The 15461-nt window shown below is 36.9% G+C and overlaps 1 protein-coding gene across 6 annotated transcripts in view; it reads right to left on the reverse strand.

The window, feature by feature from the left end:
• PHF8 (PHD finger protein 8) overlaps positions 1–15461 on the reverse strand; it is an 87770-nt gene that overhangs the window by 20612 nt on the left and 51697 nt on the right. For all 6 annotated transcript variants that reach the window (XM_059910600.1, XM_059910597.1, XM_059910596.1 and 3 more), the window contains one exon: positions 5237–5332. In XM_059910600.1, coding sequence (XP_059766583.1) covers positions 5237–5332 — 96 coding nt within the window. The remainder of the gene's footprint in view (positions 1–5236; positions 5333–15461) is intronic.

Genomic DNA, 15461 nt, shown 5'->3' on the forward strand with positions numbered 1-15461 from the left:
CAGTAATAACATAAAGGTTAAAAGGAATGGAAATATATAGGAACAAAGACTTTATATACTATTGACGTTAAGTTGATATTAATCTGAATTCAAATGGTATAAATTAAGATATTAATGTTAACCCCTAGAACACTCACTAAGAAAGTAGCTCAAATACATATGGAAAAGAAGAAAATTAAAATGGGACACTAGAAAATAGCTTTTAAACACAAAAGAAGGCAGTAATGGAAGAACTGAGAAACAAAAAAGAAATGAGACATAGAGAAAACAGAAAAACGGACAATATAAACCCTACTTTGTCAGTTATTACACTGAGTACAAATGAATTAAATTCTCCAATTAAAAGGCAGAGATTGGCGGAATGGATAAAAAATCATAATCTTACTACATGCTGTCTCTAAGACACTTCAGATTCAAGACTATACCAATATCAGATAAAACAGACTTAACTGTCTAAGACAAAAATTGTTATTAGAAACAAAGGACATTTTATAATGATAAAAGGGTCAGTCTATCAAGAAGATAGGAGAACTATAAACATATATTCACCTAACAACAGAGGCCCAAAATACATGAAGCAAAAACTGACTGAATTGAAGGGAGAAACAGATAATTCAACAACTAGTTGGAGATTTCTATACCCTACTTTCTCTAATGGATAGGACAATTAGATAGAAGATCAGCAAGGAAACAGAAATGTCATGATGTCTGAAATTTCCCTTAAGATGCCTTGAAAAAAAAAAAGGATGAAGCAAATATAGTAAAAATGTTAGTTATTAAATCTGGGTGATAAGTATATGGGTGTTCATGATACCAACCTAATTTTGCGTATATTTGGAATTTTTCATAACAAGGATTTTTTAAACATAAAGGAAAATATTTGACTATTCTTGTACTTGTAACCATGTTAATTTGATTATTATTATAGCAATATAGTGTATTTAAATCTTACAAGGCTAATTTGTTTTCAGCATACTTGCTTCCTCTTTTAAATTAATTTTAGAATGAGTTCCCCACAAAATTCCATTAGGATTCTGATTTAGGATAGTGTTAAGCATATACATTAATTAAATGACCCTTTACGAAAATCAGTCTTCGTAGTCAGGCACATGCTATACCTCTATTTATTCAGGCCTTCTTTTATGTTCCTCAGTAATGTTTTGAAGTTTTCTTCACGTAGGTTTCACACATATCTTCTTAAGATTATTCTTGGGTATTTTATATAATTGTTGTTATTGTCAATAAGATCTTTTTTCCCCCTCAGTGTATTATGGTTATTACTGATATATGGCAATTCTTGATTCTTAGACATGTGGCTTGTATCCAGTGATTACCCAATTTATTGAATTCTCATATTAGTTTTAACAGTTTTTCAGTTGATTCCCTTACATTTTCTAATTAAACAATCATATCATTTCTTTCACTTGTCAAATACTTATTAAACATCTCCCATGTGTCAGGCACTCTGCAAGTTGCTACAGATACAATGATGGACAAAAATAATCAGCATTCCCACCCTTAGGGCGCCTCATATCATGATAATTTGGTCTCTTAATTTCTATTACAGTTCTTATTTCTGCTTCATTCCTAACTATGCTATCTAGAACTTCTAGAGCAATGCTAAATAACAGCAGTGATGATGGGTATATTTATTTGTCTTATTCCTGATTTTAATGGGAAAATCTTTAGTAAATGCCTCAATCTTTTTTGGGTTAAGAATCTACTTTGAAAATGTGATAAAAGTTATTAGCTTTCTTTTTAGAGAAATATACATGCATATATGCATACATTTATGTTAAAAAAAACAGCAGTGTTTTAATTATCTGCTCTCTGAATAGGGAAACAATGGATAAGATCACCTTTTGATATAGAAATATCCATATTTTTTATGTAGAATGAGGAAAAAATATCATAAATAAATTATATATATATTTGACTATTTCTTACTATATATAAAAAGGGCATATGAAAATCTTGAAGACCTACATGAATAAATGGGCAAAAGTCAGACATAAAATTTACAAAAGAAGAAATTCTAATGCTAATACAAACATATAGGAAATATCTAATCAAAGAAATGCAAATTAAATCAGCGAGATGCTGTTGTTTGCTTGTGAATTACCAAAGATCAAAAAATACCATGATACAGACTGCTTGTTTTCAACCCACTATCATTCTCCCTTTCTTGCTTACTAATAAAAACATAATTTTGTGGAACAACAATGTACCTAACTAAAAACTACACTTCTTGGCCTTTCTAGCAGATAATCTTAGCCATGTGACACAATTTCAGCCAAAGAGATATTTTTTTAAAAGTAGAACTTGAAGCAGCCATCTTGCGACCCTGAGGGGATAAGCACTCACTAAGGATGCCTGAGAGGTTCCTATTACTCATAGGCAAAGACTATTCTTAACTATATGCTCAATGCCTGTGAGGATTCATAAACAAGTACTCTCGCACATGGCTGGTGGTAGCGTAAACTAGTAAAACCTTTCTGGAAAACAATTTGGCAATACATATCAAGAGCTTTTAAAACATTCACATTAACAAATTGTAGTGGCAAGAGTGTAGGGAAATAAGCACTCTCATACATTGTTTGTGGGAGTGTAAACAATCTCCAACATGTAATTGTTAAGTGAGAAAAGTAAAGCACATAACATATATAATGTATGTCTCCAATTGAGTTAAGAGGGGGAAAGAAAATATATACATGCATTTACTTGTATATGAATAAACTACGTCTAAAAGGATACACATAAAACTGGTAATAGTGGTTGACTCCAGGTGGGGAATTGGAAGGCTGTGGAACAGGGGTGGGAGGGAGACTTTTCACTGGATATCCTTATATACCTTGGCCCTTCGAGAGTTTCATGGGAATCTATCCTAAGCATATAAATAGAGATACAAACACTTACATACAAAAATGTTCACTCCAAATGTTATCACTAATTGTAAACACTTGGCAATCGGCTAAATGCCCTACATTAAAGAGGTTAGGTAAATTAGGTATATCCATGGGATAGAATATTTTGTGGCCATTAAAATATTATTTATAAATAACAGCACAGGGACATGCTTATGATATAATATTAATTTAAAAGGCCAGATATATTTACTGGTTTTCAACTTTTACAGTCAACCTCTAGTCAACATAGAGTATTAATTACAAGTCAATGGTAACAACCTTGACAATATAAACAAAAAAGTACAGCTTACAGAAGGTTGGAGGAAGAAAGAAAGAACAGCAGCACTAATGTCCATATCTTAGAAAGTGGGTAATCAAGAGAGACTGACAAAAGCCGATGGGAGGAGAAACAGAGGTTAAGTTAATAAATCAAGGGGGGAAAGGGCGGGGGGGGTGGGATGAATTGGGAGACTGGGATTGATATATATACACTATTGATTCTATGTATAAAATAGATAAATAATGAAAACCTACTGTATAGCACAGGGAACTCTACTCAATGCTCTGTGGTGACCTAAATGGGAAGGAAATCCAAAAAAGAGGGGATATATGTATATATGTATAGCTGATTCACTTTGCTGTACAGTATAAACACAATATTGTAAAGCAACTATACTCCAATTAAAAAAATTTAAAAAAAGTTAATAAATCAAGAAATGGTGGTATCAACCCTATTATCTTGAGTTTTGGAGGCAACTACCAGAAAAATGAAAATGACAAGGTTGCCTCTCAGGCAAGGGACTGGAAGTAGGGAAAGCAGAGGCAGAAGACCATTGCATTTCATCCTAAACCTCTCTGTACTATTTGGTTTGCTACCAGATATACACATTATTTTGATTAAAAGGCAAAAAAATTTTTTAAGTAGGATATATGACTGTGATATCAACCATAAAAAGAAAAATGCATAGGAAAAAAGACTAGAAGGAAATATATCAAAACGTTAACAGTGGTTGCTTCTGGGTGGCAGAATCATGGGTGATTTCTTCTTTATACTTTCCTCTATTTTCTCTATTTTCCAAATTTCCTATTATGCTAAAAAGCCAGAAAGTACAGGAGAAAATAAAATCAGAAAATAGGCCTGAAGAAAGAAAAAAGAAACATTTGCTGATTGACTCACTAAGAGAACACTTCCCAGGACTGCCCTGCCACCCCATTCCTCCAACCCCAAGCAAATACCAGAAAGGTCAAATAAGGCTGGGTGGGGATAGCACGCCCTTTATTTCCTGGGGAACCACAGGGGTACTGCGATGCCAGCACCCTCTGTGGCAGACTCTTCAGTAATGGCTCTCAATTTGCTCACATGTCCTTGTGTGCATAGGAAAACTTTGCAGTTCCCACTCCCAAGAGATAGAATCTATTTCTCTACTTTTGGAATCAAGGCTTGGCCATGTAACTTGCTTTGGCAATGGGACAATAGAAAACATGACACAGCAGAGGCTTGAAAAGTGCTTGCATATTGGGCTTGTCCTCTCTTGCTGCTGGACACCCTTCTGCTACCTTGTGAAAAAGCTTAGGCTGGCCTTCAGGTGGGTGAAAGACCACATGGAGAGAGGCCCCAGACACCCCAAATTAGGTCCTGGACACCTGAAGGAGATCTTTTTAGACCAACCAGCCCCAGGCAATCTGGTCCAGACCAGAACAATAGTTCAGTCAACCTACAGAATCATGAGAAATGATCAACTGTTGTTCTAAGACACTAAGTTTTGGATAGTTTGATAAGCAGCAAAAGCTAACTGACATACCCTCCAATGAAAAAACCACCCAGCCAGGGAGACGAATAAAATTCTTTTATTACCCTCTAAATTCCATATTCAACTCAAAACTCATCTGAGATGGCCTCTCAGCCAGTACAGGTAACAATCTAAGGAGTCTTGGGCCTTGTAGAGCTCAAAAGTTAGCAGAATTTCCCTCCTTTGACAACAATATTATTACCAAAGGGCTGGGATGATGGTAGCAGAATGTTCTCTCAGGAGCCTTAGACTGCTTGCTGAAATCTGCTCAAGGTCTTCCTCTTTTCATCTCAAGCCATGTAATATCAAAAGCAACATGCTCCATTACCTCTGATTTTGCTGACCTGAGTGCACGAACTCTGTGTCTTATTGATCATTTTTGCTCCAGCACCTAACGTGGTACCTGGCATACAGCAGGCACTCATCAAATGTTTGCTGAATAAACAAATGAGTGTCTTCCTATATTAAATGTCCCACCTAGCCAGTCTATTTTTCCCCCCAACCACCCCCACAGAGTTTAAGGACAGAATATTGGATCACCTTTAGGACTCCATGGAGCATCATCTGAATTCTTCTTTTTCTTGGGTCGAGATTTCAAAGCAGGGTCATCATCGTCAGACTCCAGGGAAGGGTAAACTGCAGTGAGAGGGAAAAGCAGGGTAAAATGAGATCTCATCCAGAAGGGTGATGACAGAATGATACCTACCTGAGCTCCTCCCACCCCCCTACAAGTGGACCCTTTATTTAATCCATACTCAACTGTAGGAATTCTTGAATATGCCACATACTTTTCATGTCTTTCTACTTTTGTACCCTTGCTGCAAATGTCCTTCTCCCAGCATCACCTAACTCTGATTTCACTCACCCAACATCCATTTAGTGAGTAACTTCATGAGTTAATGACCGTACAAAATTCAGCTTTAGATTCACATCCTAAAGAAGCCTTCCCTCTTCTCTTAATCTCGTTCAGATGCGTCCTCAACTCTCCACAGTATTCTGTGCATACCTCTATTGGAGTTGTTATATAGTATTTAAGAGATGATTAGTAAATGTCACCCCCAATTTACTGTGAGGGCAAGGATATGTATTATTTGGTTTTAAACTAAGGGAGCTGAACATAACGCAGAGTGGGTGCTCAGTAAGTGTTTGCTGAATTAATGGAAAAAGAAATTGTTCACACATTCACACAGAGGGAACAAAAAGACCACTTAGGCTGAACTGGGAACAAGATTATTATAATTGAATGATGTGAATGACAAAACACACATATATAAGTATCTCAACCTATATAAATACATAGAAACATCCAGTTTTATCATACACATGCAACACCTATACAGTTTAATAGGAAAATGGTCTAGAAAGGTCCTACTGATGAGGTCAAACACTGCTGCTGCTAAACCTAAAAGAGAAGCAAAGTGAGAGTGAAAATTTCCTCCTAATGACTACTCCCATTCCTCCTACTGATCAGCTTCAAACTTCTCTAGAATTCTACTTCATCAGAGGAATCCAGTCTCCCACTTCCTTCCAGAAGGGTCTCTCTGTAGGAAAATGAGCCCATTTTTCAGGCCTTCCTCCTTGAGCAAAGAAGTAAAACCTCTTTGACTCATTAAAAAGTTTTTTTTGAATTTATTAATTGTCCCTAGAAAGAAATGACTACTGGTAACAGAGTTGTTTGAGAAAGGTTCCATCCCTACTAGACTAATGGCTGTCAATGTTATTTTGTTGGGTTTGAAAGGTTTTTCCACCTAAAGGAAAGAAGTGTAGTATGGTAGAAAGACCTTGAGCCTCAGGATTAGACAATTACTTTGAAATCCTGGACTGACCCACTAGCTTAGTAGCCTAGGAGAACTCCTGTAAGTCTCACTACCTTCACCCATAAAATTGAAATAATAGACGAACCTGTCTTGCAAAGTTCTGAGGATTGAGAGAGAACAGGTATAAAGTAACATACAAAAGGAATTCCATTCTAAGGTTCATGTCTTATTCAAGATGGAATAAGATGTAGATAATAATTAATTTTAGACATTTAAAGAAAATACAAGTTAAAATACGCATATTAAAAATATAAGGGTAGGAGGAGTGATGCCTCCTCCAAAAATGATGGAGTTGGGAGCTCCAAGGATCTGTCCCTCCACTGAAGCAACCATTAAGCTGTCAAAAACTACAATAATCAACTTTTTGGGGACTCTGGAATCCAATCAAAAACTTATAACAACAAAGGGGATGCTTAACAAAGAAAAAGCCTGCTTAATTAAGGCATTTAAGGAAAATTCTGTCAGGAAATCTCAGCTGACTGCTGAGGCAATGGAACGGATGCTTCAGTGACCACACACAACAAGGAACACAGTATTTGCAAAAAATCATTTGGAAAGTCATTAAATAAATAGATAACTGTAGCTCACAATAAGCAACAACAGCAATCTCTAGGGAAGAAGGAAGATATGACTTCCAGAGTTATCACATTTTAATATTCAAAAGGTCTAGGTTTCAACAAAAAAATTATAAGGCATGCAAAGAAACAGGAAATTATGTCCCATTTACAGGAAAAATATTGATAAAAATTGTCCATGAGGAAGCTCAGATATTGGGCTTACTATACAAAGACTCTAAATCAACTGTCTTAAATATGATCAAAAATAACCATGTCTCTGGAAGCAACCTAAATGTCCATCAACAGAGGAACAGATGAAGAAGATGTGGTACATATATACAATGGAATATTACTCAGCCATAAAAAGGAACGAAATTGGGTAATTTGTAGAGACATGGATAGACCTAGAGAGTGTCATACAGAGTGAAGTAAGTCAGAAGGAGAAAAACAAATACGGTATATTAACACATATATGTGGAATCTAGAAAAATGGTATCGATGATCCTATTTGCAAAGCAGAAATAGAGACACAGACGTAGAGAACAAATGTATGGATACCAATGGGGAAAGAGGGGGTGTGGGAGGAATTGGGAGATCGGGATTGACACATATACACTATTGATACTATGTATAAAATAGATAACTAATGAAAACATACTGTATAGCACAGGGAACTCTACTTAATGCACTGTGGTGACCTGAATGGGAAGGAAGTCCAAAAGGGAGGGGATATATGTATATATGTATGGCTGATTCATTTTGCTGTACAGTAGAAACTAACACAACATTGTAAAGCAACTATACTCCAATAAAAATTAATTTAAAAAAAACTGTCCTGGGGGCTTCCCTGGTGGTGCAGTGGTTGGGAATCGGCCTGCCAGTGCAGGGGACACGGGTTCGAGCCCTGGTCTGGGAGGATCCCACATGCCGCGGAGTGACTAGGCCCGTGAGCCACAACTACTGAGCCTGCGCGTCTGGAGCTTGTGCTCCGCAACAAGAGAGGCTGCCACAATGAGAGGCCTGTGCACTCCGATGAAGAGTGGCCCCTGCTCGCCACAACTGGAGAGAGCCCTCGCACAGAAACGAAGACCCAACACAGCCAAAAATAAATAAATAAATAAATAATTTTTAAAAACCCAAAAAACTGTCCTTTGAAAAGATCAATTAAATTGATAAGATGCCAGCAAGAATGACAAAGAAAAAGACACAAATTACTAACATCAAGAATAAAAATAAAAAGAATAAAAAAATAAAATAACATCAGATAAAAAAATGTCACTAAAGACTTCACAGACATTAGAAGGATAATAGGGGAATACTACAAACAACTCTATGCTCATAAATTCTACAACTTAGCTAAAACGGACCAATTCCTTGAATACCATGAACTATCAAAACTCACCCAAGACGAAATAGAAAACCTGAATAATCCTGTATCTACTAAAGAAAATAAATCCATAGTTAAAGCCTGAGAAAGAAATCCCTAGGCCAAGGTGGTTTCACTCAAAAATTCTACTAAACATTTATAAAACCCCACTAATTGTACATAATCTCTTCTAGAAAACAGAAGAGAAGGGAACATTTCCCAACTCATTCTTTGAGGCCAGCACTGATTGCCCTGATACCAAAACTAAAGACAGTACAAAAGAAAAGAAACTTATAGACCAATATCCCTCATGAACACAGACACAAAAATCCTCAGTGAAATACTAGTAAACCAAATCCAGTAATATATATAAAGAATAATACACCATGAGCAATTAAGGTCTATCCTGTGATTTCAATTCTGGTTTGATATTTGAAAATCAGTCAATGTAACCTACCATATTAACAGACTAAAGGGAAAAAACCACATGATTATATCCACTGGTGGAATAAAAACATTGGGAAAATTCAATACCCATTCATTAAAAAAAAAAAACCTCTCAGCAAAATAGGAATAGAGGTGAACTTCCTTAACTTGATAACCTATACAGATAATATCACAATAATGAAAAGACTAAATGCCTTCCCCCTTAGATTGGAAACAAGGCAAGGGTGTTAGAGTTCACTCTCACCACATTGTGCTTGAAATCCTAGCCAGAACAAAAAGGCAAGAAGGAAAAAAGACATACAGATTGGAAAGAAAGGAATAACACTGTACCTACTTGCACATGACATGATCATGATCATCTAGACAAAAAAGATACCAAGAATATACAAAACATTCCTAGAATTAATAAGTGAGTTTACCAAGGTTGCAGGATACAAGGTCAACACACAAAAATCAATCATATTTATATATACTAGCAATAAACAGTTGGAAACCGAAGGTTAAGAAAGGTACCATTTACAGTATCTCCAAAAAATACGCAACTCAGGGATAAATCCAACAAAAAACATGTGTAGGACCTGTATGCTGAAAACTATGAGACACTGATGAAAGAAATTTTTAAAAGAGTAAATATGGAAGAACATACCACGTACACAGATTAGAAGATTCAATATACCTAAGGTGACAGTTCTCTTGTAGTTCTTGTGTAAAACAGTTTGGTGGTCCCTCAAAGAGTTAAACACAGAATTATCATATGACCCAGCAATTCTACTCTTAGGTATATGCCCAAGAGGAATGAAAACATGTGTCCACACAGAAACATGCACAAAAATGTCTACAGCAGCATTACTCATAACAGCCAAAAGGTGGAAATAACCCAAATGCCTATCAGCAGATGAATGGATAAACAAACTGTGGTATAACCATACAATGGAATACTAACTCAACCATAAAAAGGAACAAAATACTGATACATCCTATAACTTGGATGAACCTTAAAAACATGGTAAGTGAAAGAAGCCAGACACAAAAGGTCACATACTATATGATTACTTTATATGACATATCCCAAATAGGCAAATACATATGGACAAAAAGCAGATTAGTGGTTACCAGGGGATGAGGGGTGGGGGGAACATGGGGAACAATTACTTAATGGATCCCGGGTATTTTTCTGGGGCCATGAAAATATCTTGGAAACAGAGGTGGTGGTTGCACCACACTGTGAATGCGCTAAATGCCACTGAATTGTACACTTTAAAATGTTTAATTATATGTAATGTGACTTGCACCTTGATAAAAAATAAAGATCACAATTCTCTCTGAATTGATCTATATATTTAACACAATTCTAACCAAAATCCTAGCAGAAATTGTTGTGGATTCAGATAAACTGATTCTAAAATTTATATTGAAAGGCAAAATTGAAGAAATCATATTACTTGATTTTAAGAATTAATAAAGCTTCAGTAATCAAGATAGTAAGGTACTGACAAAGAGATTGACACACAGATCAATGGAAAAGAACAATTCAGAAACAGAACCACACAAATATGGTCATTTGATTTTTGACAAAGGTACAAATGCGAGTCAATAGAAAAATAAAATAAAAAATAGTCTTTTCAAGAAATGGTGTTAGAACAATTGGACATCCATATGCCAAAAAAAAAAAGGTGAACCTCAACCTAAACACCATACCTTATGTAAAAATTTAGTCAAAATGGAACATGGATAGAAATGTAAAACCTAAAACCATAAAGTTTTTAGGTGAAAAAAAAAAGGAGAAAATTGTGCCCTGAGTTTACAGAAAGAGTTGTTAAATAAGACACTAAAAGCATAAGCCATGAAAGATAAAATTGATAAACTGGACTTTCTAGAAAGTGAAAGCGTTTACTTTAAGAAAGAAAGCCTTAAGAGAATGAAATACAGGCCACAGACTGGGAGAAAATATTTGCAAATCACTTATCTGACAAGAGACTTGAATCCAGACTATATAAAGAACTTTCAAAGCTCAACAGTTAAGAAACAACCTAATTTTTAAAAAGGCAGCAGTTGTTCAAAGTGTCTGTCTAGACATTTCAAAAAAGAGTATATGACTGGCAAATAAATACACGAAAAGATGTTCAACATCATTAGCCATTAGATGAGCCACTAAATGAGATATTGCTACACACTTATGAGGATGACTAAAATAAGTATACTGACAATACCAAGTGCTGATGAGTATGCAGAGCAATTAGAACTCTCACACATTGCTGGTGGGAATGTAAAATGGCACAATCACTGGAAAACAGTTTGGCAGTTTCCAGTAAAGTTAAAGCATCCACTGCCCGCATTGTTCAGGAATCCCATTCCTAGGTATGTATCCTAGGGAAATAAAAACTCATGTTCACACAAAAGCCTGCATACAAATATTCACAGCAGCTCAATTCATAATCGCCCAAAGCTGTAAACAATCCAATGTCCTTCAATGGGTGAATGGATAAAGAAACTGTGGTAGAGGGACTTCCCTGGCGGTCCAGCGGTTAGGACTCTGTGCTTCCACTGCAGCGGGCACGGGTTCAATCCCTGGTCAGGGAACTAAGATCCCACATGCCACACGGCAAGCCAAAAAAACCCAAAAAAACAGAACAAAACTGTGGTAGATCCATACAATGGAAAACTATTCTTCAACAAAAAAGAACAAGCTATTGATACGCAACAACATGGATAGAATCTTAAAGGCATTATGCTAAGTAAGAGATACCAGTCTCAAAGTATTACATACTGTATAATTCCATTTATATGACATTCTGGCAAAGGCAAAATCACAGTGATGGGGAACGGTGGTTGCCAGGAGTTAGGGGTAGAGGGAGGGCATGACTACTAAGGGATAACATAAGGGACTCTGGAGGGGTTCTGTGTCCTACTCATTGTGGTGGTGGTGGTGGTGGTTACAAGAATCTAAGCGTGTGTATACCAACAAAGCCAATTTTACTTAATGTTAATTTAAAAAATAAAATTAAAAAAACCCTTTATCAAAAGGGAAAACAGACTGAAAATAAATGAACAGAGCTTTCAACTCAAGATGTTGTACAAAGAACATTAAGAAAAAGGAATAAAATAAAACCAGAAATTAACAGTAAACAAACACTAAACACTGGAGATAATTAGTAAATCATCAAATAAACTAGACAAACTATGTTAAACACCACAACCAAATACAGCTAATTTCAAGAAGGAAATATCAATTCAAAATCAGTAATTCTACTAATGTAAATCACCATTAGCAAATTAACAGAAAAACTATGTGTTTATATTAAAAGATGCCAAAAAATCATTTGATAAAACCCAATTCCACTCTGGATTTTAAAACAAACAAAAACCTCTCAAACTCCCCTGAACTTCATGAGAGTAGTCTAACAGAGACCTACAGAGCCCTACATACTGAGTGGACAAACACTAGCAGCATTACCTTTAAAGTCAGAAACAACACAAGGATGCCCCCTATCACCATTACTACTCAACACTGTAATAAAACTAGGAAAATCTAGAGGTATGAATACCAGAAAGAAAGGGGCTGTTATGGGCTAATTGTGCCCCCCCCCCGAAATTCGTATGTTGAATTCCTAATCCCCGGTACTTCAGAATATGACTGTATTTGGAGATAAGGCTTTGAAAGAGGTAATTAAGTTAAAATGAGACCACTAGGGTAGGCCCTAAGCCAATCTGACTGGTGCCTTTTTAAGAAGAGATTAGGATATAGAGAGTGACACCAGGGGCCCATGTGCACAGGGGACGACGATGTGACAAGGTAGCAAGAGGGAGGTCATCTGCAAGCCAAGGAGAGGCCTCAGGAGAAAGCAAACCTGCTAATACTTTGATCTTGGACTTCTAGCCTCTAGAACTGTGAAAAAATTAATTTCTGTTGTTTAAGCCATCCAGTCTGTGGTATTTTGTTATGACAGCCTTAGCAAACTAAGATAGGGGACACAGATCACCTACCTCAAGAGCCCAAGACAATTAGCTGAAAAACTAACAGAACTAATAAGAGTATATAAGGCAATCCAACACAGGATCAATATAGAAAAATCAACTATTTTCCTGCATACTAGCAACAGCCAATTGGAAAATACAATAGATAAAAAGATGCCATTTTCAATAGGAACCAAACTATAAAATAGAATACCTAGTAATAAACTGAAGAAGAGATATACAAGAAAGCCTGAATAAACAGACAGACCATGTTTGAAGATAGAAGGACAAGATGGCCTGTTTTGTGGCTGCTCAAAGGTAAATGGCAGAATGATAGCAATGTCATCCAGAAGTTGCACTGGTTCAAAAGCAATTTTCCCTGGCATGTTGTTTTTAACCAATCAGTGGTGAGTTTTCTCACATTTCAGAGAAAACCTTAGCTATATATGAAGCCCTACATACAAAAGCTAAAAATCCTGCAATAGTGCCTCCCGTCAGAGGAAGGGTAAATGGTGGCTTTGTTTTCTACAAAATTAAGTTCTGTTGGGAGAGGAGGATGGTGGAGAGTGCAGCTGAAGACGTTGTGAAGACACTTTCCCCTGTGTTTAAAAACAACAAAGGACTTCCCTGGTGGTGCAGTGGTTAAGAATCCGCCTGCCAATGCAGAGGACACGGGTTCGAGCCCTGGTCCGGGAAGATTCCACATGCCACGGAGCAACTAAGCCCGTGTGCCACAACTACTGAGCCTGCGCTCTAGAGCCCGTGAGCCACAACTACTGAGCCTGTGCGCCACAACTACTGAAGCCCGCGCGCCTAGAGCCTGTGCTCCGCAACAAGAGAAGCCACCCGCAACAATAAGAAGCCCACGCACCACAATGAAGAGTAGCCTCTGCTCACCACAACTAGAGAAAGCCCGCGCACAGCAACGAAGACCCAACACAGCCAAAAATAAATAAATAATTAAAAAAAAATAAAAACAACAACAAAAAATGACTGCTGATGACTAGGCTCTGGATCAGATTTTAATTTGATAAAGCTGCTATTTATCTTAAGCAAATGCCCTCAAGAACCTACATCTGGAAGGAGGAACCTGAGCCCAGGCAGAGTTTAGGGATACAAAGGATCCACTGACTACAATGCTGGGTGCAAATGCCGATGGGCTCTAACCAGGCAAGGATTACTATTAGGACTGTCATTATCTGGGCCAGTGTTTTGGCTTCAAAGCCACAGAGATTTTGAGGGGTATACCCCTTTCTTTTTCTTGTAAGCCCTATTATTTTTAGTGTACAAATCTTCAGGACATTTTTCAGAAATGTGTATATCCCACTGTAGCAGAAAGGGCTCTGATGAAAGATGTCAGTCTCCATAAATTGCAAATACCATGCAATCCTAATAAAAAATCCTAATAGGATTTTTCATGGAGTTTGACAAGTTGATTCTATAATCCATCTGGACTAGAAAAAGCTCAATAATGGCCTAGAAATTCTGGAAAAATAAGAACAAGTAGTTGGGTACCTCCTCATTAAACTGCCTTTCTAGTGTTGCTGGGCAAAGCAGGGAGGGGGAAGCAGACAGAGGTTGAGTGAGTTGTTTGTCCTCAGGTAGGACTAGTGAGACCAGGTCCAGATGCCTTGGCTATAGGTCAATGTGACTGTCTGCTGAAGGTAAGATGGATAGCCAGGGAAACTTGGCAACAAACTAAGACCAATCACAGCTCAACCCAGAGATGATGGGCTTGCTGAACATCTGTATTCTCCTCAGGTCCAAAGCAAGTTATGCAGAGGGGATTTGCCCTACCAGACACAAGGCCTAGAGTAACTAACCTATGAGGTAGTGCCACAGGAGTGGACAAGTTGGTTTTATGGAACAGAATAATATTAATAATATCTAACACACAGCACTTACCATGTGCTGGGCAATGTTTTAAGTGCTTTATGTATAACTCATTTAATCCTCACAACAACCTATGAGGTAGGTACTATTATCACAGACAGGTTAATTAGCTTGCCCAAGGTTACACAGCTATTGAGGAACAGAACTGGGAATAGAGTAGAAAAACAAATCCAGGGAATTGCCTGGCAGTCCAGTGGTTAGGACTCTGCACTTTCACTGCCGAGGGGGTGGGCTCAATCCCTGGTTGGGAACTAAGATCCCACAAGCCACTCAGCGCGACCCGCCCCCCCGAAAAAAAAGGAAAAAAGAAAAACAAATCCATATATATATGGGAATTTAGTTTAGGACAGAAGTGGAGCTTCAAATCAGGGGGATAATTGATGAACTAGTCAATAAATGGTATTGGGGCAAATGACTATCCATGTGGAAAAAAATATAGATTCTTACCTCTCACAATTCACAAAACCTAATTCCAGAAAAAAAGCTAAAATTTTAACTTCTATACAAGTTTTAGGTGAAAATATAAGAAATTCTTCTTATACAAAACATAAAATACAAAAAAAAATTGATAAAGACGACTATGTAAAAACTGAAATCTGCTACATGCTAAAAGACACCATAAGTAAAATTAAAATACAAGCAACAGACTAAGAGAAAATATTTTTCAACACTTGCAGAATATATAAAAACACACTCCAACAAATCTAGAGTACATAAAGAACTCCTACAAA

This window comes from Balaenoptera ricei, chromosome X (genome assembly GCF_028023285.1).
Source record: "Balaenoptera ricei isolate mBalRic1 chromosome X, mBalRic1.hap2, whole genome shotgun sequence".
Lineage (NCBI taxonomy): Eukaryota > Metazoa > Chordata > Mammalia > Artiodactyla > Balaenopteridae > Balaenoptera > Balaenoptera ricei.